The 23,423-nt window shown below is 39.8% G+C and overlaps 1 protein-coding gene and 1 long non-coding RNA gene across 2 annotated transcripts in view; one reads left to right on the top strand and one right to left on the bottom strand.

Moving 5' to 3' along the window:
* Nucleotides 1-23,423, top strand: part of DNAJC1 (DnaJ heat shock protein family (Hsp40) member C1) — a 181,973-nt gene that overhangs the window by 133,995 nt on the left and 24,555 nt on the right. Inside the window, exon 9 of the mRNA XM_055543778.1 lies at nucleotides 12,607-12,726. Within this exon, the coding sequence (XP_055399753.1) occupies nucleotides 12,607-12,726 (120 nt within the window). The remainder of the gene's footprint in view (nucleotides 1-12,606; nucleotides 12,727-23,423) is intronic.
* The window catches only part of LOC129625411 (uncharacterized), a 46,518-nt gene continuing 33,134 nt past the window's right edge, over nucleotides 10,040-23,423 (bottom strand). The window contains exons 2-4 of the long non-coding RNA XR_008701430.1: nucleotides 14,249-14,314; nucleotides 11,599-11,653; nucleotides 10,040-10,301 (exon numbers count right to left, since the gene is read on the bottom strand). This is a non-coding gene — a long non-coding RNA (uncharacterized LOC129625411). The remainder of the gene's footprint in view (nucleotides 10,302-11,598; nucleotides 11,654-14,248; nucleotides 14,315-23,423) is intronic.

Below are 23,423 nucleotides of genomic sequence, written 5' to 3'. Positions count from 1 at the left end.
GTTTTCTTTTGTCTTGGGCTCCACTTGACAGAATCATTAGTCATAGACTTACAGCTCAAAACAGTCACGAAGATGTGGGACTTCAAAAGCAGACCGCATGCCAGCAGCTTGCAAGTTGGGTGCAAATGCAGCCTTGTGGGTTTGAGTCCCTTCAGAGTACACTGAGAAGCAGTTTAGTCCATTTAAAGTACCAGATGGAATGCTGAAACGAGACACATACTATATCCCATACTCACAGATTTGAGTACAGGTCGCTCAGTCGTGCCCAACTCATTGCGACTCCATGGACTATACTGTCCATGGAATTCTCCAGGCCAGAATACTGGAGTGGGTAGCCTTTCCCTTCTCCAGGGGATCTGCCCAACCCAGGGATCAAACGCAGGTCTCCTGCATTGCAGGAGGATTCTTTATCAGCAGAACCGCCAGGGAAGCCCCTGATTTGAGTAGGGTGCTTTTAAGTTTTGATTTGGACAAGCCAAATGCAACTGTAGAGTTTCGGGTGACCCGTGATCTGTATCAGGTGGTGAGGTCCTTGTCGCTGACACCATCTATTTCATCTTTTTTTTTATTTGGCTGTGCCAGGTCTTGTTGTGGCATGTGGGCTCTTTGATCTTCATTGCAGCATGTGGGATCTAGTTCCCTGACCAGGGATCGAACCTGGGCTGCCTGCATTGGGAGCATGGAGTCTTGGCCACAGCACTGTTGCCACAGTGCTTTCTAGCTGAGGTCATGGGGTGTCCATTGGCTGGCTCAAGCTTACACAGTGCTGACTTTCTTTGTGGAGTTCACCTTAATCCAGAACGATTGCTCTCCCATCACTAACATCTCTTAATTCTTACTCAGTTTCTACATAAGGGCTGAGGACTTGTCCAGGGTGGTAGGCTGATCCCAGAAATTTACCTAGATTTCTTGGGGTTAATTTCTCATTCTCTAGTTGGTCACTTACATCAGCATTCTAAATCCAGTCTGAAGTAATAAGAACCTGAATACTAATCAAGGCCTCATTCTTGGTTTCTTACAAGAGTTTATCTGTCTCACGTAGATCTCCCTGAAAGGATAAAAGTACCCATGGGTTGTGTTGTGTTGTTACTCAGTCGTGTTCGTCTCTTTGAGACCCCGTGGACTGTAGCCCACCAGGCTTCTGTCTGTGGAAATTTTCCAGGCAAGAATACTGAAGTGGGTTGCCATTCCCTTCTCTAAGGTATTTTCCTAACCCAGGGATCGAACCAGGGTCTCCTGCCTTGCAGGCAGATTCTTTACCATCTGAGCCACCAGGGAAGCCCAAAGTAGCCATGACCCACTTCCAAAACCTCTAAGACCTTTTACTGTCATTTCCAAATAGACCTGAGGTCGACAGGATATAGGAAAGACAGCCCAGCTATTCCATTTGTCCTTAAGAGCAGTGGTCCCCAACCTTTCTGGCCCCAGGGGCCAGTTTCGTGGAAGACAGTTTTTCCACAAACAGGGCAGGGGGATGGGGAGGAGGTTCAGGCAGTGATGCCAGCGGCGGTTCGGGCGGTAACACCAGGGATGTGAGCGGCAATAAAGCTTCGCTCACTCGCCCGCTGCTCACCCCCTGCTGTGAAGTGCTGGTCTGTAGCTGGGGGCTGGGGACCCCAACTTAAGAGCGTTACACACCCTGCCCCCTGAACTCCCAAGTAAACCAGACATTGTTCGAATGATTGGCCTGATTTACACCCATGAATTTCTCTTCTTTCATGGTCATTATAGATGTGTGTGTCTGTCATTATCTGAAAGAGAGCAGAACCTTTTGCCTGAACAGGAACAGCACTACAGTGAATTTTAGTACTTGCTGTTCCAGTGGTGTAGACCTGAAGCCGATTAACAGAGTGGAGGAGGTAGTGCCCCAGTCTAGACGAGAGTTAGGAAGAGAGAGGCCACCTGTCAGGCAGCTGTCTTGAATCTTGAACCTGTTCCCTGGTGTTTAGCCCGCAGCCACCTCCACGATTAATCCTTGCTAACAGGCATAATGGAAGGGCCATGTGCCTCCATCATTGACTGTATGATTTGACCAGCATACTCACTACAAGGTTCCCGTGGCCTTCCCTCAGGTCTGTGCAAGGCTCTCACGCTTCCTCTTTCAGAAAGTCATGTCTCTGGCAGAATCTTATCCTTGTTACCAAAACTGTAAAGAACTGGAGATTCTACCCCACTTGCAAGTAAATAAGTTAGCCGCCAATTTCACGGATGCGGTAGAAGACACGAGACTCTTCACCCGGAGATAAAGGACAGTTTTATCACTCACAGCAATAGCAGTAGCTAGAGCGTTGCCATTTTCCTGCTGGTTCCCACAGAGCGAGGCAGAGGGGCAGATGACCCCCTCGCCGACCAGTGGGTTGGGTTACAGAAGAGGAATCCTGAGCTTAGGGAACCCAGATTTTTTTTTTATAACAGTAAGCACGATTGTCCTTTCCTACAGAGGGAGGCAATTATCTCCCCTATACTAGACAGTAAGAATGTTTGCCCTTTGATCTTGAGGGCGACGCTGTCTCTTCCTATCACTACCCACCTGGGCTACCTCAGTGTCCTCAGTGCTTTGGCAGCTGGCTTTCCCTAGAGCCGAGTGATCCAAAAGACAGCGAGACAGAAACTGCACAGTGTCTTCTGTAACTTACCCTTGGAAGTCACACACTGTCATTCCTACAGTATCTTATTAGTTACACAAGTCAGCCCTAGGCGTGGGAGGGGACTGAACAAGGGCATCCATAGGTGGAGGTAAAAATCACTGAGGGCCCTCTTGGAAACTTGTAATCACAGTGGTTACGTAAGCCGTTAACATCATTATTAGCCAGACAAAGAGTATATGGAAATTATGTAAGTCTAAAACTATTTCAGAATAAAAGTTGAAGAATTTTACATGAAAATACAAGTTACAAACTAGAAGAAAATATCCAAAACACATATATCTGACAAAAATCTTGTGTCCACAAAATACAATGAATTCTTACAAGTGAATAATAAAAAGACAAACAACCCAGTTAACAAATGAACAAAAGAAATGAACACATACTTCACAAAAGTAGATCATCAGTTGTCCATTAAACACATGTAAATACTCAAGATCATCTGGTATCTGGGAAATGCAAACTATTACAAGAAGATACAATTCATTCCCACCAGAATGGTCAAAAATAAAACAGCTGGTACCATCAAGTGTGAGTGAGGATCTGGAGCAATTTATTGCTGGTTAGAGGATAAAACAATACTTTGGAGAAATACTTAACGTAGTTTCTTAAAAGGTGACATGTATACGTTCTGTAGGACCTAGCAATTCCACCAGTGGGTATTTAGAGAGAAATGAAAACATATGAGCACTGAGAGTTATACACAAATGCCAGAGCAGCTGTATTCATAATATGTAATATCCAAGAGCTAACAACTACTCAAATGTTTTTATCAGTAGGAGAATGGATATATAAATTGTGAATCAGCTCTTTTTTTGGATATTATGAATATTTGCTCCCAGTTTGTGGCTTTTTCATTTTTTAAGCAGTTTCTGGAAAAGACCAAAAGTTTAATTTTAGTAGTCCAGATATTTATGGTTTTACCATTTTAAAGCCATTCCATGTACATAACTAGTATTCTGACACCAGGGAGAAGGTTGCCAAAACTTCTGCAGTGAAGGAGTCTCGGGGGGACACGAACAGGAGTATGTTACTTTACAATTTGGACAGATTCTAGAAACTTTTGTTAGAGGGGGCCCCTTTCGAGGTGAGCTAGTCTGCAAGTAAACAGCATAAAGTACAAGTTGTAAATGAGAAATGTTTCCTCTAGAATATAAAGCCTAAAAGAAGTTGTGGGTGGTGAGAGTCCATAGCTATTTCTTGACAGTGTCAAATAGATGGAGCAGCCTTCAGTTTCCCAAATACTTCTAAGGAATTTGATCAAGGTGACAGGGCCCCACCCTATGTGTGAGGCAACAGCCCATCCCCTTTTTCGTGAGCTCCTTGTATCTGTATGTCCTAAAGGAGTGTGCCAAAGAGAAGACCACAGTGTCACACCTGAGCTCCTGGAGAGCAGGCTGCGGTTAAGAGCTCGCCCTCAGAGCCTGTGCACAGTGACAGGCGGGCCCGTGTGCTCAGTCACTGTAGTCGTGTCCACCTTTGTGACCCCGTGGACTTAAGTTTGCCAGGCTCCTCTGTCCATGGGATTCTCCAGGCAAGAACACTGGAGTGGGTTGCCATACCCTTCTCCAGGGGATCTTCCCAACCAAAGGATCAAACCCATGTCTCGTATCTCCTGCATTGGTGGGCAGGCTCTTTACCACTAGCACCACCTGTGAAGCCCAGGTACCCCATATGGGCTGGGTAAAGTGTGTCCTTTGGAGGCAAAGGCAAACTGCAGTCAAGGGACTGGTAAAATAGGCACGGACAAAAAATATTCAATGAATCTGCAAGAGCCAAATATTTACCAGATGCTGACTGGACGAATTTGGTTTCAGTGGGGCTGGCTATGGGGACCTTAAGGATCAGATCAGATCAGATCAGTTGCTCAGTCGTGTCCGACTCTTTGCGACCCCATGAATCGCAGCACGCCAGGCCTCCCTGTCCATCACCAACTCCCGGAGTTCACTCAGACCCACGTCCTTCGAGTCAGTGATGCAATCCAGCCATCTCATCCTCTGCTTTTGAATATGCCGTCTAGGTTGTTCATAACTTTCCTTCCAAGGAGTAAGCGTCTTTTAATTTCATGGCTGCAGTCACCATTTGTAGTGATTTTGGAGGCCAGAAAAATAGTCTGACGCTGTTTCCACTGTTTCCCCATCTATTTCCCATGAAGTGGTGGGACTGGATGCCATGATCTTCGTTTTCTGAATGTTGAGCTTTAAGCCAACTTTTTCACTCTCCACTTTCACTTTCATCAAGAGACTTTGTAGTTCCTCTTCACTTTCTGCCATAAGGGTGGTGTCATCTGCATATCTGAGGTTATTGATATTTCTCCCGGCAATCTTGATTCCATCTTGTGTTTCTTCCAGTCCAGCGTTTCTCATGATGTACTCTGCATATAAGTTAAATAAACAGGGTGACAATATACAGCCTTGATGAACTCCTTTTCCTATTTGGAACCAGTCTGTTGTTCCATGTCCAGTTCTAACTGTTGCTTCCTGACCTGCATACAAATTTCTCAAGAGGCAGATCAGGTGGTCTGGTATTCCCATCTCTTTCAGAATTCTCCACAGTTTATTGTGATCCACACAGTCAAAGGCTTCACGACCCAGATAATCACGATGGTGTGGTCACTGACCTTAATGAAGCCCATGGCATTAAGGTTGAGGTAATCCACACTGTGAGGCACATTCATTCTTACCAACACTAAGAGCAGGCCAAACGGGGCTATTAAATAGCAAAGCAGTAGGGATGATAACTGCTTCTACATCTTGTCTAAAGGGTCTCCATCATTAAAGACTTTTAATTTACATTGGGCCATATTAACTATTTCACTGGGGGAGGAAGAGGTCCATGGGTTTCCATTTTATCAAGATAATTTGTAAGTGACAAAGATGTAATTTTATTACTTGCTGAGTCAGAGTCCATGACCACTGTGGCACGTTTTAGCACAGTGGGTACTCTGATCATTAGGGATTTAGGCAAGACCGTAGTTTCTGTGGTTGAGGTAAGGCATACCTGTTTGTCCTCTTTATCACGTTTAGTAACTTCCCAACAATTATGGGAGCCACCTTATTTAAATTTAGCGGGATGCCCAGTGTAACTGTCATTTGAGCCCCATTATTGATTAAGGCCATAAAGGTTTGCCAGTTGTTATATTTCAGCAAATATTAATTCAGAACCAGTGTTATAGATGTGCAGAAGCCAGTCTGCCCTTTTTATCCTTTTGTAGAAATTCTTTTCAGTAAAATTTGTTACCAACTGTGCCACATTGTGGACTTCCATTTCAGTTTTTGTTCACTTCTTTCTTGTAGTGATTGAACTGTGTTCCCACTTCATTCACTGAAGCTCTAATTCCCACACAACTGTATTTGGAGATGGGACCTTTAAGGAGGTATTTGGTGCGTGCTTAGTCGCTCAGTCGTGTCCAACTCTGTGACCCTATGGACTACAGCCTGCCAGGCTCCTGAGGTCACACCAGGGCCCTAATCTGATAGGACTGATGTCCCTATAAGAGGAGGAAGAGAGACCAGGGCGCACTCTCCCTGCGTGCACACGCAGAGGAAAGGCCAGTGAGGATGCAGCGAGGAGACCGTGTGCAAGCCAGGAGGAGAGGCCTTATCAGGAACCAGCCCTGGTGACACCTTGATCTTGTAGATCAAGCCTCCAGGACTGTGAGGAGACAGACTTCTCCTGTTTAAGCAACTCTGATTCCAGCAACCCCAGTAGGTGAGTGAACTCCCCATGTGTCAGGGTTTTTTGTTTGTTTGGGTTTGGTTGTTTTGTGGTGGTGGTGGTAGTTACTGGATATTCTTGAGAGGTCTTCTCTGCACTGCTCAAATTTATAAATTTCTTCCTCCAGAGCCTCACATCAGTGTGATCAGGAGTAGGGTCCTTGGCCATGACAGTGGTTGTATTTTCAACTTGGCTGTGCCACAGGGATGCCATGGGTGTTTCTCTGTCTAATCCTCTGATCTGAGGATCAAGACACATAGGCAGCAGATGCAGGAAAAGCATCTTACAGGGTCCTAGTGAACTGTTTGCTTTCAGGAGTGTGAATCTCAGTAAATCAGCTCTTCAAACAGGAACTGCTGCTCTCCCAAACAAGTGACCACCCTGTGGGTCTATGCAATCTGTCTTTTCCCCTGAGCCCTCTTTATCTTTCAATATTTATGTATTTGGCTTCTCTGGGTCTTACTGCCGCATAAGGGATCTTTAGTTGTGGTGTGCCAACTCTTAGTTGTGGCATATGGGATCTAGTTCCTTGACCAGGGATGGAACCTGTACCCCCTGCACTGGGGACCACCAGGCAAATCCCCGAAGTCCTCTTCAGGACCAATGTCTGGTGCAGACACACAACCGGTAGGTCACAAGGTCTTTCTGAGTCCATCAATCAAGACACACAATTCAGTCTAAGACACAAATGAATCTGGGCTAAGATGCAGGACCAGAGCTACTTCAGGGAGGGCCCTGATCCCATACCCTCTCTGTAAACAACAATCATCGATGCTTCCAACTGTGGTGGGTTAAATCTATGACAGAGGCTTGGGAGAACTCAGCAAATGCAGCATCAGGCAGTACACCAAAGCAAGAGAAGAAAACCCCAGGTAGTGGTGACCCCTCGAATGTCCTGCTTCTAATGCCAACTGCTGTGGCCACCTAGCGGGGACGGGGTCACCACCTCCACACCCGAAATTTGGTTCCAGTGTCAGGACTGATGTCACGCACACCAAGATGATACAAAAGAGGCTTTACCTGTTGGCCCAAAAATTACTTGAGAGAGCAAGAAAAGGAGGCTGGTTTGGGGCTTTTTATTGTGGGGTGGGGCGGGGATAAGGGTTCTTGTACACAGGGAGGGGACTTGCAAGGTTTCAATCTCCCAGGCTTCCTGAAAAGCTTACCCAGATGTAGTGCATAAGGGGAAGAGACAGAAGTGAGACTTCAACGCTCTCGGCAATCAGACATCATAAGATGGAGCCAGCTCTTTATTACAATATTAAATTATGAAGATGATTCTAGAACACACTGGGTTACAATTTGAATATTGTATATCATAGTTTCAAGTAAGACTTCACACATTTTTCCATGTAAAAACATTTCTGGACAAATATATCCCATCCCCTTGATTACATTTATTTATGATTACTCCTTTCTGAATGGCCACAGAAGGTGAGTGACGGAATAAGAAAGGCAGAGATTAGTACTCTCATTAAAGACTTAGATTCTTCTCACACCCCCATCTTACTCCTCATTGCTCAACTGTTGGGGCTGTGCAATAAATTGTCACAAACCAAATTATCCGTGGTTCCAGATGTGGTTGTCATGGGCCACCTGTGTCCCTACACCTGGTCTCACTCTACCTTGGAAGGAAGGCGACTCTGTGGTGTCTTGCAGAACTGAGCTATCAGCACTGTCCGTGCAGTCGCTTGTGTGGGTCCCCTCGACCCACAGTTTTGTAAATAAGCCTTCCTCAATGAAGAAAATAAGCACTCAACCAACCGAAAGGGGAAAAAAAAAAGTTCTCCAATGACTTCGTGTGTCGGGCAGAGTTAATGAGTCCCAGTCCTTGCAGTGGTCTCTGACCCTTCTGTGACTTTACCTCCTGCCCATAGGGCCTGTCTCCTCCCCCTGCCACCTTTGCTCGCTTTGCTCCAGCCACCCGGGTCCTATTGTTCCTCAGACAGAACCAGACAGACCTAAAGGCACTCTGCACTTTGCTGTTCCTCTGCCTAATCTTTTACTAGAAGCTGAATCCCTCCAACACTTAGCATAAAATATTTTGAAAAGGAACAGATCAAACCTCTTTGAGTCCATTTCTCAAGGGCCCATTTACTACTGCTTTAAAAAAATTTTTTTTGAACTATTTGCATTGTCTTGAGCAGTGTTTCTCAAATCATCTATAGTAAAGGACCAGGTTTTAAAAGCTGACCAAGCTGTCATCCTATCATGCTAAATAGGACTGGATTTCGCATTTGGTGTGCGTCACCTTGCTGGTTTGATGACTAACACAACTGGCTTCTACTCTCTAAAGGAAGGGCCTGCACTTGGTGCTGGTGGCAGTATTCAGCTGCTGTAAGTTTCTGAACTGTGTCACAGGAGGTAAACAAAACTGGTTTGCTGGTTGGCACCGAACCCCACTTTAGGATCACTGATCCAGAGGGCATCTCTCCTCTGGCAAGATAGCTAAATCATAGACGAGGAGACCTTCCTGGTCACGGTGGTGCTCCTCAAGGGTCACAACACTGTGATAATACCTTAGGACAGGTTGCAAGCTTTTCTTCAAAGAAGAGTTTCTTTTCCAAAGAGTGAAAAGACATTTGTGAAGTGATTTGTTTTTAATTTTGTTGTTTGGTTTTTTAATATACTGTTTATCTACATATATAGTCAATTAAGTGCTCAATTTTCAAATTTGGAAATGAAAATTTAATAGCTGAAAGCCAAATGCATATTCTAAAACACAGTGTCAGTACAGATTATAGAATTAGAAGGTAGCCGGCTACTGGATCATTAGATACACCATCTACATTATTAGATATATGTCTGATATTTTTAACTGGTTGCTGCTATGTAAGGATATTATTTCTTAGGTAAAATTGGAGCATTTATGAGTTTAGTTGAATCTATTAAAAACTTCATTCCAAAATTGTAAGGTCTGTAATTGCATAAATAAGGATCATTAATAAGTTATTTCAACAAATATTCATTAGAGTTTCACTACTATTTATTAAACAAATAGATTTTGTCATTAAAGTATGAAAAGGCAATAAGTACATTAAACATTTTTAATTGGGTCATAAGTTTTCAGTACCAAATCAATTTCATGGTAGTTTATAATTAACATTTTATAGTCTAACTCTGTGAGGGGAAAGGTGTGTGTGTGTCAGTCACTTAGTCACGTCCAGCTCTGCGATCCCATGGCTCTTCTGTCCGTGGAGTTCTCCAGGCAAGAATCCTGGAGTGGGTAGCTTTTCCCTTCTCCAGGGGATCTTCCTGACCCAGGGATCAAACCCAGGTCTCCTGCGTTGCAGGCAGATTCTTTACCATCTGAGCTATAGGTCAGTCCCAAGGTGTATATAGGTTACTTTAAAAATATAGCGTGCTTTCCCTACATCCTCCAACTCCTATCCCCAAGAATATTACGGATTTTCAAAGGCACTAAATATTTGAAGATAGCTTGTTTTATGGCAAAAATCTATCCCAAAGGTGTAGACAGAATACAACTGAAATGTTATATCAGCTCTTACTTTAGTAGATCTATTTTGGAGTCCATCACATAAAAATATTAAATATTTTGAAAACTTTTTATTTTTTATCCAGTATGGAGACTTATTCCCAGAGCACAGCTTTTCTGATGCAAAACGGGAATGCTTGTGGAGTCACAACAGCTGCCCCCACACCATGTGGTATCTTCCATTACTTTGCTGTAGAGATGCATTTTTGGCCCAGTGTCTCAGTAATATTGCACATACGTGGTTTTAAGTGGCAAAGCAGTATTCTTCTGCATTCATTTGACTTTCACAGCTACAGTTGGCTCCAGATTAGAACAAGGAGAATACATTCACACCGTGGCCACCCTCACGGCGGCCGTGGTAGCTGGATCACAGTAGGCTCTGTTGCTTCTAAAGACACAGCCGACTATTACTGAGGAATTACAGTCAGCAAAGTGCTGTACGGCTGGAACAGAGAATAACGAACTGCTAAAAGGATTCTCTTCAAATATTTCAGATTATGGTCTAGTTATTACTGATTTGGTTTTTTAATATTAATAATAAAATCATGGCTGTGAAATAACAGTGAAACTAAAGGGAAAGATTTTCAAAGTAGTTGATGATTTTTAGGATATCTGTCTAAATATCTGATTTAAATTTTTACCTTTCCAGAAAAAAGTGGCACAGTCCTTTTAGACCCATTAACAAGGAATTAAAATTAGGTTAATTCTTAATGCCCATTGTTCATACATGCAACATATTTGGAAGGCCAATCTATTAAAAATATGTTATTTTAGTTTACTGTATGAAACAATGGCATATATTTTTAACATTTTAGACAATTTTATTTGCTCCAAGAATGTATGTTATAATTAATACAGAAATAAGATGATTTGATTTACTGTGAAATTTCAGTAATGGACGGTTTGAATACTGTATCTCTGTGCAGCATCAACTAAGTGCTTTTTATGGTATGACTCTAGACTATTAAGCATATATAAAGTCTTCGGAATGCGTGCATTTCTGTTACCAATCGGTATAATTATTAAAGTTGCAGCTTTTTAGCAAAAATGATTTCCTAGAAAATCCAATTATGTCCCTCTAAATAATAACTGAATAATACTTTTCCCCTAAAGTAAAAACAAATAAACAGTAAAAAAATAATTTTCAGTGTACATGCTTAAATGATCTGTTATGGAGAGTTAGATTTCTGATATTCATTAAATATCAAAGAGACTACCACCATACTCAGTGTAGGCCACCTTTTTTATAGAAGTGAATTTATGCATGTTTCATAAGGGTCGTACTGATGAATATGTTTGAGGCTTTCAGCTTTTAGTGGATACAAAATAGAATGATTGATAAAATCCTCCCTACTATTGGCTATTATTTACTGACTCTTAAGTGGCAGGTTGTATTTATGCCAATTTATCTGCTTCAGGGAACATTCTTGATAGCAGAACAAAGTGAATAAAAGTAGTTTGCTTTGCAAATGAATGCAAATAGGAGAGCCTTTCGGAAAGCCCTTTAACAGGGGCAGCGCACTTTGATTCTGAGTGAAGCTGCCATTTGGACATGGTGAAAAGAGCACGCTTGAACCATTGATTGGGGGAGACAGTAAGAAGTCAGGAAGGGCCCGTTAAGCTTGCAGTGAGGCGGGCGGATGTCAGTGTGGTTAGAGCGCAGTGGGAGAATGACAGGGAGGATTAGTGTCAGGGAGACGCTGTGCTGGGGCTGTGGAGATAGTCCCTGGGGTCACTCACCTCCGGCTGTTGTTCTGTGCTGATGGTTCTGTAATGCAAACGGCCTGATGTATGCCTGTTCATTATCGGAAATGGTGATTAGAAAAGGTATTTGTCTCAAAGGTTTCCTTCCTTCCTTCTGTCTTTTTAATTAAAGGAAAATAAGGTGGCTCCCTCCGTCTCTCTGCTGACTCCTCGAGTCGAGTATAACACCAGCACGGCTACTGCCTCTGGTAGGAACCGGTGCTGTAGCATAAAGTAATTGTAATGTCATTAGTTGTTATCTGATGATGCTCTCTTTTGCTTTTCTCAGCTTTGGCTCTCACCAAGTGGTAATGCTCAATAAAATGCAGAGAATATGCACACTTTTATAATTTTGGCTTTTGCAAATAAGATTTTTATAATCTTTGAGGTATTTTCATATTCATTTGACCAACTTTTAAGAAGCTGTTTACCTTCTCAAAAAGGAAGTGTTGCTTTCTTTGCATGGATCGGATGGTTTAAGTCTTGGTTGCAGGCGTTTCTGTTCTCAAGTTTTATGAAATGCTAGCACTTGCTAAATTAAACTCCTTGACAACATGATTTTTAGACTTACTGTTACACAGAATGAACAAAAAATTCTGTCTGTCTCAGTTCTGATTTGGAATTAGTACATTTACTTGTTCACATTTTCATTTACATTAAAAAAGTGAAAAACTTCTTAAACTTCGAGACCTTCTATAGGAACCTCACATGAGGTATCTGTGACACACAATGCCCTTCCAAACGACTGTCTTACCTTTTTTTTAAATGTCTTTAAGAGCTTGGGTTCCCAATGCTGCTGCTTCATTATTTAGTATATACGGGAACATTCTAACGATGTTCATTCTAACATACATTCATAACGTTAAATATGCAACTCAGACCTTTCATTCAAACTATAGATACATTTTAACATTGTTCTTTTTGCAGAAAGCATGATGCTAATACTTAATTTCACAGGCTTATTAAATGTTTTAGCAAACATTGTTGTTCTTTAATGTTCTGCAGGCACCTGAATGGACAGAAGAGGACCTCAGCCAGCTGACAAGAAGTATGGTGAAGTTCCCAGGAGGGACCCCAGGTCGATGGGAAAAGATTGCCCACGAATTGGGTCGATCCGTGACAGATGTGAGTTCATTCAGATTTGCATTGTGTGGAGAGTGACAAACCAGAGAGAGCCACCTATGTAGAGGCAGACATGGACACATCCAACATTATCTTTGGAGAAAGGCTCCAATCCTTTTAGGACCTGGAAGTAAACCATTAACGAAATAGGCAAGAAGTAGATGTCACCCGGTCCCCTGGTCTACAATTAACAGCTGTGTGAGGAATTCTAGTGTTTGAAGACTTAAGCTTTTTGTGTTTAGAGTGACCCCTTTAGCTATGGGAAAAAATATTGGGTTGGCCCAAAAGTTCGTAAGATGTTATGGAAAAATCCAAATGAATATTTGGCTAATCCACTAGTTCTCTGATCAGAATTAGTTAGATTTCAGCTGGATCTTCTTAACATTGAAGTACACACTGCTATAGGTAGACTGGTGGTTTGCATTAGTTAAATGAGCCATATTCCAATTATGTTTTTATTTAAAGGATGATACCTACTATTCATTTTCACAAGTTGCTTAACAAAAAAAATTTATATGCATATAACTTTGTAAGTATATATAAAATAATTATTTATATATACTGTAAATATAAATAATATATAATCCTATATAACTTAATCTATATGATTAGTCACACCTACCATTTAAAAAACCAAATGTTTATCTGGAAAGCTTTAGATTTAACACTGGAAATTTAGGGCAGAGAATCTTAGAAAAGTACCCTTTATAGCACCAGGTATGTACTATATATTCAGTAAATGTTTAATTTGAAATGGAGACATCTTTATTTTCATCAATATGATCCTTATTTTCATAAATGACTAAATATTGTTTACTAAATTTATCTACTTTAAAATAAATCCTATAGATCTAAAATATTGAAGGAGTTTCTGAAATCAAAGATTCAGATTTCTCACGTTCAATTCTGTTACTATACTTTTGGGTCTTTGATAATGAACAATTTTAAAACCCTGCAAAATTATTAATAAGCACAACTACCAAAAAACCAAAAACCCACCTGTTGCATAAAAGTTATTTTTCACAGTAAACTTTTCCATTTTTTAATTCAGAAACAAAACATTCTTGTCATTTTTTATTTGGACAGGAGCTGCTTTGAGAATTTCAAATTGTATATTAATGTATTTACTACCATATAGTAGGTCTTTTTAAAATCACATTTAAAAGACTTAATTATTTTAAGAGTTAAAGTCTGATCTTGTGGTAAGTCAGCCCTTGCTTTTACTTTTATAACTTTGGGGGGTTTTTTGTTGTTTGTTTTTTTGCTTTTTCAAGATAAGACCAGTTATCTTAAGTGACTAAGAATGTTAGGGTATATGCATTTTATTATCTTGTTGTAAGGTTGTTTGTAAAGATAAGTTAATAATGCCTTTGCCTTATCAGTAATCTGACCAGATTAAAGATGTTCCATGGTTACTGATGTTTTAAGTACTATGGTCTTCTCTATAACTACTGTTATTAAAAACTGCTAAAATACTTTTAGAGTTATAAAACAGGCATTGGTTTAAAAGGGCCCCAAAACTTACAGTTCAATTGGCTGATAAGTGTCTCCTTTGTATAGAGGACTGCCTTTAACTTTTAATAGTGCCCAACTGCAGATAAAAAGTAGAGCAGTATTTTAATTATTGTCATTAAAATCTTAGCCTTTATTCTCAAGAGGAGAGAGATGAAAGTTTAAACATTAATATTGTTGTTGCTTAGTCACTATGTCATGTCCAACTTTTTTGAGACACCACAGACACTATGCCTGCCAGTCTTCTTTGTCCATGGAATTTTTTAGGCAAGAATACTGGAGTGGGTTGCCATTTCCTTCTTCTGAAAGATGCTAATATACATGTAACCAACAGAGCCTTGGGATGGCTATTTAGTATCATAGATCTAGAAAATTGAGGTAATTGTAAAGAGCAAATTCATCCCATAATTTTTTTTCTTTTAGACTTACCCAAGGGAGAATGATTCCATGACTATAATATTAATAGATATTTTTTACTTTTATCATGGAAGTAGCAAACATGACTGAGATTTTTTTCCCCAAGTATTTAGTTGTATTTTCATAATACCAGAAGTATCTTGGAAATAAATACTTAATAAGCCTAAACTTTTGGGGCACCAAAAGTGCCATGGTAACTTTTCTCTTAGTATACACATATATAGACTCACATTGTATTTATTTTCATTCTGTGAGCATCATCTCCATAGATGGATTGAATGTTTCATTTCAGTAACATACACACAAACTGTAAGCCACTCTCTCTCTAAAAGAGAAGTGTCTGAAGACAAAACTTATGTAGTGGAACAGCGAGTTATACTGGAGCAGCTGAAATGGGTCTGACTAATACAGTTCTTTATTTTTTTATTTTTTAAATTTACAGTATTGTATTGGTTTTGCCGTATATCAAAATGAATCCACCACAGGTATACATGTGTTCCCCATCCTGAACCCTCCTCTCTCCTCCCTCCCCATACCATCCCCCTGGGTCGTCCCAGTGCACCAGCCCCAAGCATCCAGTATCGTGCTTCAAACCTGGACCGGTGACTCATTTCATATATGATATTAAACATGTTTCCATGCCATTCTCCCAAATTATCCCACCCTCTCCCTCTCCCACACAGTCCAAAAGAAAGACTGTTCTATACATCAGTGTCTCTTTTCCTGTCTTGTATACAGGGTTATTGTTACCATCTTTCTAAATTCCATATATATGCATTAGTATTCTGTATTGGTGTTTTTCTTTCTGGCTTACTTCACTGTATAATAGGGCTCCAGTTTCATCCACCTCATTAGAACTGATTCAAATGAATTCTTTTTAATGGCTGAGTAATACTCCATTGTGTATATGTACCACAGCTTTCTTGTCCATTCATCTGCTGATGGACATCTAGGTTGCTTCCATGTCCTGGCTATTATAAACAGTGCTGCGATGAACATTGGGGTACACGTGTCTCTTTCCCTTCTGGTTTCCTCAGTGTGTATGCCCAGCAGTGGGATTGCTGGATCATAAGGCAGTTCTATTTCCAGTTTTTTAAGGAGTCTCCACACTGTTCTCCTAGTGGCTGTACTAGTCTGCATTCCCCCCAACAGTGTAAGAGGCACAGAACAAAGGACTGAACAGTAATACAGTTCTTTAGTAGAATGTTAAGTGAAAGCTAACCACCCTTTAGAAGATCACTTATCTTGCCTTATGGTGTTAATTAGATTTGGTTTCCTTAAGTATCGACTGTTGAAAAGAAACTAAGTTCAGTTTGCTGTCTCTGGAGCCTCTGCATACTGATCGGATCACCTGTACCAATTCTCTTCAGCGCTGCACATCTGTTCTTTGACCTGTTTTCTTGCTAAATGTGTAGCTTCAGGCAGAGCTCTCTTTCCTTCAAGAATAATTGACCTTTTTTAGGGAGGGGTTAGAGTGTACCCATGGTGGAATGTATATGTTCTTTATTTGGGTTGACAGATTACAATGAAAAACTCATTTTGCTCCTCAAGGAGTTTTCAGTATTGTCATAATTATGAGTTAAATTGCTAGGTTCTAATCTGGATAAATACAAGGAATGTTACTAGCTTTATTTTTAAAAAATACAAAATATTTTAACTCAAATATACCTAAACTATAAGACTTAACCTTATTACAGATGAAATATTTTAAATATTAATATATGCCTTTCAGCAAATAATTGGGTAACCAAAAGGACACTCAAAACAACAGAGGAAACAAAAAACTGTCTGGCATGTAAAATCAATTTTAATGTGATTATTAGTTGCAGGTTTTTTAAATTAAGGTCAGGGAGCCTCAGATTTCTTGCTTGTGTAGTAGTATCCTTTTCTCTTGCCTGAAAAGGATGTAAGCTGATTCTGCTTCTCTCCAGAATCATAATCTTTTGCATTCTGGTTGTGATAACAGACTGATTGGAGATTTTCTGCCTGCTTGGAAAAGGCCCAGGTAGGCAACAAAACAAAAGATAGGTAGATAGATTTAAACAGACTTTAGTAATTAGCTTAGTGCCAATATGAGAAGTGTGTAGTTAAATAACTCTCCCATATGCAGGTGAAAAAGAGAGAGTATAATAAAATTCCCAATTTTATTTTCTATAGCCACAACTAGAGAGGAGATACTTGTTGGGGGAACTTACATTTTTTGAAACAACTGTCATAATAACATATAAGTGACATTCAATAGAAAATAAGACTTTTATCAGTGAACTAAGTATATAGTGTGTGTATATATATAATGCTGAAAGGCATATATTAACATTTAAAATATTTAAAATATTTCATCCAAAGTAGGTGTTTCACTTTAGATGTATCTCAGTTAAAATATACTTTGCATTAATTTTTTAACAAATTACAAATTTAACAAATAACTTTCTATGTATTTATCCAGAGTAGAATTTAGTAATTTAACTCATACTTTGGCAAACATGTTATTGCTGTTACTTTTAGAGTCAAACTACTACTACACAAGTTGTAAAGGACCTCATAGTCTCATAAACACAACATTTTTTGTTTCTCATCATTGTTCACATAAAGTATGTGAAAAGTTCTCTTGACAACCAACCAGCCTTGTCTATGTTCCTCTTCCTCCCTCCCTCACCCTTTCAACCCTTAAAGATATTAAATTTTAGAAAGGAATGGGTCCGTTATTCCATTCTTCTTGCTAGATGAGTCACTAGCTAATCTAATAAATTTTCAATCTGATAGTAATAGATAATAATGTGTTACCAAATCTTTCTCTCACACACATCTGTTATATGTCATTCCAGACTTCAGTCTTCTTCTACAGGCATACAATTACATAATTTTAACAGTATTAGTTTGTATTCTGCCCTTTTCACTTTGCTGTGAAACACAGGCTTAGACTTCTTCCATGGCAACAAAGATCCACATCATTGTTCTAAACACCTACACACTCCCATGTTGCCTCACTATAATTAAGGAGCACCCAACTGATTGTCACTTAAGTGTTTCTTTTTTTGCAATTTTATTGGGATTTTTTTTTTTAATTCATTCATCTTTCCATTTATGTATTTCCTTAGCTTGTATGCCTAGGAATAGAGCTGCTTGATTCAAGAATATGGATGTTTTTAGAACCTTTGGTGACTCTAAAATTGGCCTCCAGAGAGCCTGTAACAATATACAATGTCCCTGGTGGTGTGAGAGAGGACACTTTCTCATAGTCTCTAAACAAATTTTTTTGTTTTTCATCATTGCTCATCAAATAAGTGAAAAGTGCTAGTGCACCGATTTCTGTAACTTACCTCCTCATTGGCCTCACTTTGATTAGAGTTTGTGTTAATTCATTACAATTTAAGGATAATCTTACCTTCTGCAGATGCTTTGCCATTTTATCTTTTGTTATCTTTGAATATATTAGCTAACAATTCCAAAGAAATATTACATTGCAAATAATAGTGATTAGACTTTTTGCTCAACATTTTAATAAGAAAACTCAATGTCTGATCAATTCTAGTATCAGTCTGATATGAGAAATACATTATTATGCTAGGGAAATTTTCTTCAATTCTTATACTTCTGATTTTATTACAGTTGTGTTCAGGAATAGAAGTGAAATTTAAAAAAATTTTAACATCCCTTGACATGATCATATAACTTTTCTCATATGACCTAATAAGGATGAATATATTACCAAGGTCCCCCTTTGTATTTCCAAGATAAACTTTACTTGATCATATGTTATTTTAATAAACTGGATTTGATTTGTTATGTAGGATTCTTATATTTATGTATCACAGTAAAAGTATTACAGAATTCTTAGTGTTTTGTTAATTGGATATCTTTAAGTAAGGTTATACCTGCCTTCTAACATCTAAAAAGTCGAGAGAAACAAAAGTATGCTGTGAACAAAAGGAGAACAAAAATAAGTATCCAAATAAATGAAGTACAATGGTTGAAGCTGTACAGGAAAATCCCCTTGAGAGCAGAGTAAAAAGACAAATAATTTTAAAACACTATAGAAAAGAGAAGAAATACAGGGAATCAGTCCAAAAGCTAGTTCCAGTGAGAGAGACATGGAAAACAGACATGAGGGCATTATTCAAAGTTCTCCAGGATGAAGGAACGAACAAACACCTGAGACCAACTTGTGAGAGCCTTCTAAAGTGGGGTGGAATACCTGGAAAAGATCCTGGGGAGCATCATGAACACTGAGACCACCAAAGAAGACCTTTAAAGCTTCTCAGGAGAAAAACTCTCCAAAGTAAGGCATTTCAGAGTGACAGCCGAGCACTTAGCACAGGATTCTGAGACAAGTGACCGGTGGCCTCACCCCTCAAGGGAAATGGTCCTGAATCTAGAACAGAGCAGTTCTGATGGTAAATACATAGGGGAAGGACTCTGCCCGTTCTAGAAAGTTTCCTGAGATGGCACTCCAGGAAATGAGGGATAAATCAATACAGAGGAAGACATGGAACACTCGAAAAAGTGGACCAAGCCCAGTGAATAGAAATCCCAAGTCCTTACGGTGATAACGGCTAGTGAAGAGTACAGGAAGTCCATGTTGGATCCAGAGAACAAAAGACTGTGTGAGAGAAGCTGCAGAAATTCATATGTGTGAACAAAGACCAACTAGAAACTCCACAAACAGAAAACCACAGTCCAGATTTAAGTTCAGCCATATCTCGGACTCAATTTCAGGCCACCAGATTAAAGCAAATACCACAGTAAAGTGACCCATACAAATTTTCTGGTTTTCCAATGCATGTAAGAGTTATGTTTACATTATATTGTTGTCTGTTAACTGTGCAATAGTAGTATATCCAAAAAACGCACATACCTTAACTAAAAATAATTTATTGCTAAAAAATGCAAACTATCATCTGAGCCTTCAATGAGTCATAATCTTTTCTGCAGTAGTAACATCAAAGATCACCATAACAAATATAATAATGAAATTGTTTGAAATATTGTGAAAATTACCAAAATGTGGCACAGAGACACAAAATGAGCAGATGCTACTGGGAAAAGTGTACCCATAAACTTTCTTGGGTGGAGTGAGTAGCCACAAGCCTTCAACTTAAAAAACCAGTCTGCCTGTGTACTAACAAATGGAATGATAGAAACAGCAGAAGAACCTGATAGTGATAATATTCTCTAATAATTATCACTAATTATTTTAATAATTAATTATATTATTACTCACTAATAATTTTAGTGACACAAGAAACATGATCACAGCGCAGTACTTGTCTTTATAGTGAGTATTGTTTACCAGATTGCAGTTATGTGAGATCTTACATATTCTATAAATGGTTTTTCAATTTTTTAAATCAATTGTGGAAGATGATCACAAGTTGTCCATCAAATATGTCCTCTCCTTGTCTAGTAATAGAGAAGGCAGGCCCATATTTGTCCAGAAACACTGCACTTCCCAGCGCTCTAAGCTCCGCAGTGGCTCAGTCACCAGCTTCTTCTCAGAGGAACTGAAGTAACACACAGCTCCCTGTGTTCCTGGGAACTCTTCCGCCCTTTCCCTTCCAGGGCTGGACCAGCAATAGTCGCAACCATGCAGATAGGGATAGTTGCCCTAAAGAATGGCAGAGAAGCATGACGGAAAGAAACTGAACATATGGGGTAAAAGAGAAACTGTAGATAGTGACAAGGTCTGTGAAGAAGAAGCAGAGTAAGAGGTTCCAGTGAAATTCTGAGGAAAGTCCTCTCTCAGGTAATATTTGAGTAGAGACACAAAGCAACTGAGGGAGTGAGGTTGTGTGAGAAAGAGTGCTCCAGGTGGAAGAAACAGTGCTTGCAAAGGCCCCGAGGCAGGAGCATGCTTGGAGCGTGCAGAGCGCAGCAAGGAGGGCGATGTGGCTGAGCAGGAGGGGATTAGAGAAGATGAGGCCAAAAGGTAGTGGAGGACCATGCAGGACCTTACTGGTCAAGGTAAAGATTTTGAATTTTACTCTGAGACAGAAAAAGTTTGAGCAAAAGAGTACAAGATCTAAAACGTCATTCTGACTTCTTTGTGGAGAAGATGCTGTGGCGGGGCAACTATGGGAGCAGGAAGGTAGGCCAAGCAAGAGGCTATTTCAGTTGTCCTCACAAGAGACAGTGGTAGTTTGGACCAGGGCTTATTGGTAGAGGTGGGAAATACAGGTTGAATAAGCATGTTAGTTGGGTATGTCTACTTGTAACCAGTACTATGAACATACTGATGGCCAATAGGCACATGAAAAGATGCTCAGTATCACTATTAGAGAAATGCAAATCAGAACTACAATGAAGTATCACCTCACACCAGTCAAAACAGCCATCATTAAAAAGCCTACAAATAATTCTGGAGAGAATGTGAAGAAGAGGGACTCCTCTTGCACTGTTTGTTGGTGGGAATGTAAATTTATACAGCCACTATGGAGAACAGTATCAATTCAGTTGCTCAATCATGTCCAACTCTTTGCCACCCCATGGACTGCAGCACACCAGGCTTCCCTCTCCATCACCAGCTCCCGGAGCTTACTCAAACTCATGTCCATCAAGTCGGTGATGCCATCCAACCATCTCATCCTCTGTCATCCCCTTCTCCTCCTGCCTTCAGTCTTTCCCAGCATCAGGGTCTTTTCAGATGAGTCAGTTCTTTGCATTAGGTGGCCAAAATATTGGAGTTTCAGCTTCAGCCTCAGTCCTTCCAATGAATATTCAGGACTGATTTCCTTTAGGATGGACTGGTTTGATCTCCTTGCAATCCAAGGGACTCTTAAGAGTCTTCTCCAACACCACAGTTCAAAAGCATCAATTCTTGGGTGCTCAGCTTTCTTTACAGTCCAACTTTCACATCCATACATGACTACTGGGAAAACCACACTTTGACTAGACAGACCTTTGTTGGCAAAGTAATGTCTCTGCTTTTTAATATGCTGTCTAGGTTGTCATGGCTTTTCTTCCAAGGAGCAAGCTTCTTTTAATTTCATGGCTGCAGTCACCATCTGCAGTGATTTTGGAGCCCAAGAAAATAAAGTCTGTCACTGTTTCCATTGTTTCACCATGTATTTGCCATGAAGTCATGGGGCCAGATGCCATGATCTTAGTTTTCTGAATGTTGAGCTTTAAGCCTACTTTTTCACTCGCCTCTTTCACTTTCATCAAGAGGCTCTAGTTCTTCGCGAGACAAACAACTTCTTCTTTGAGAACAGTATGGCAGTTCCTTAAAAAGCTAAAAACAGAACTGCCATATGACCCTGCAGTCCCACTCCTGGCCATAGATCCAGAACAGACAAGAACTGTAGTTCAGAAAGATACATGCATCCCAATGTTCACAGCAGCACTGTTTCTTTTTTTTAGTTTTTAAAAATAATGTTTATTGTTTTAAGATAATTTCTAGGGTGATGTCTTATTCAGTGATAGGTAGCTGGTAAAAGAAAGAAAGCACTGTAACTCACCTGAAGGTGATACTTTACCCATGCTATCTCATGGTGAAAACTGCCCCTGTATAGCAGCTCTATTTATAACAGCCAAGACACAGAAGCAATCTAAGTGTCCACTGACACATGAATAAAGATGTGATATGTGTACACAAACGGACTATTACTCAGCCATAAAAAAGAATGACAATGCCATTTGCAAAAACATAGGTGAACCTAGATATTAGCATATTAAGTGAAGTCAGACAAATATGATATCACTTATATATGGAATCTTAAAAAATTGTATAAATGAACTTATGTACAAAACAAATAGACTCCTAGACATAGATAACAAACACATGGTTACCAAAGGGAATAGTGAGGGAGGGGGATAAATTAGGAACTTTGGATTAACAAACCCACTATTATCTATAAAATAAACAAAGACCTACTGGATAGCACAGGAAACTATATTTAATATCTTGTAATAACCTATAATGGAAAGGAATCTGAAAAAAATATATATATATATTTATAACTGGGTCACTTTGCTGTACACCCAAAACCAACACAACATTGTAAACATACTATAATTCACTTTTTTTAATAGTTAGACAGTGCTCAGAAAAAAATTTTTTTTAAAGAACTGGACAAAAATGCATGCCTCTTGAGTGTAGGGTACATGGTTTTTCATAAGAAGCCCTTGTTGTAAACTGCTTTTTTTAGAGTTATGTAAAACACTTAGAAATTTAAAGTCAAAACATTTTACTTTTAGTATCTGTCCATGTCAAAATATACATAGGTCTACCTCCTTAATTTTTATTATAAAAGCTTTATTGATTTACAGAAATAGAAAAACAGTCCTAAAATTTGTGTGGAACCACAGTAGATCCCAAGTAGCCAAAACAACGTTGAGAGAGAACAAAGTTTGGCGACATCACATGTCCTGTTTTCAAAATGTTATAAAGCTACAGTAATCAAAAGAGTAAGGTACTGGCAGCGGTTGTCTAGGTCAGGAAGGCGGGGGAAGCTTCAGCCTCTACTGAAACACTTGCCAGACCATCCCCTCAACAAGGACAGCTTTACTGGAGGATTTCTAGAGCCATCTATTAATGTTTGCTGTCTGTATTTCCGTGTCACAGGGCCTTGAGGGCTGATTTGATTGTTCTAGCAAAGGAATAACTCCCTACAGACCCCTGTCCTCCTTTCATTTGGTCCTTTCATCTGGGTCTTCCTCCACAGAGGACACAGCTTAAGGTCAGGCAAACAGAATGATGAAGGGAGATGAACAAGGTATTTACCCAGCCTGCGTACACTTCAGCAGGGTGACAGGTATCACCCACAGGTCTCTGA

The sequence above is a fragment of the Bubalus kerabau genome, chromosome 13 (assembly GCF_029407905.1).
Source record: "Bubalus kerabau isolate K-KA32 ecotype Philippines breed swamp buffalo chromosome 13, PCC_UOA_SB_1v2, whole genome shotgun sequence".
NCBI lineage: Eukaryota > Metazoa > Chordata > Mammalia > Artiodactyla > Bovidae > Bubalus > Bubalus kerabau.
Note: the sequence above shows the minus strand (reverse complement) of the source record. Positions and strands in the feature narration are given on the sequence as shown.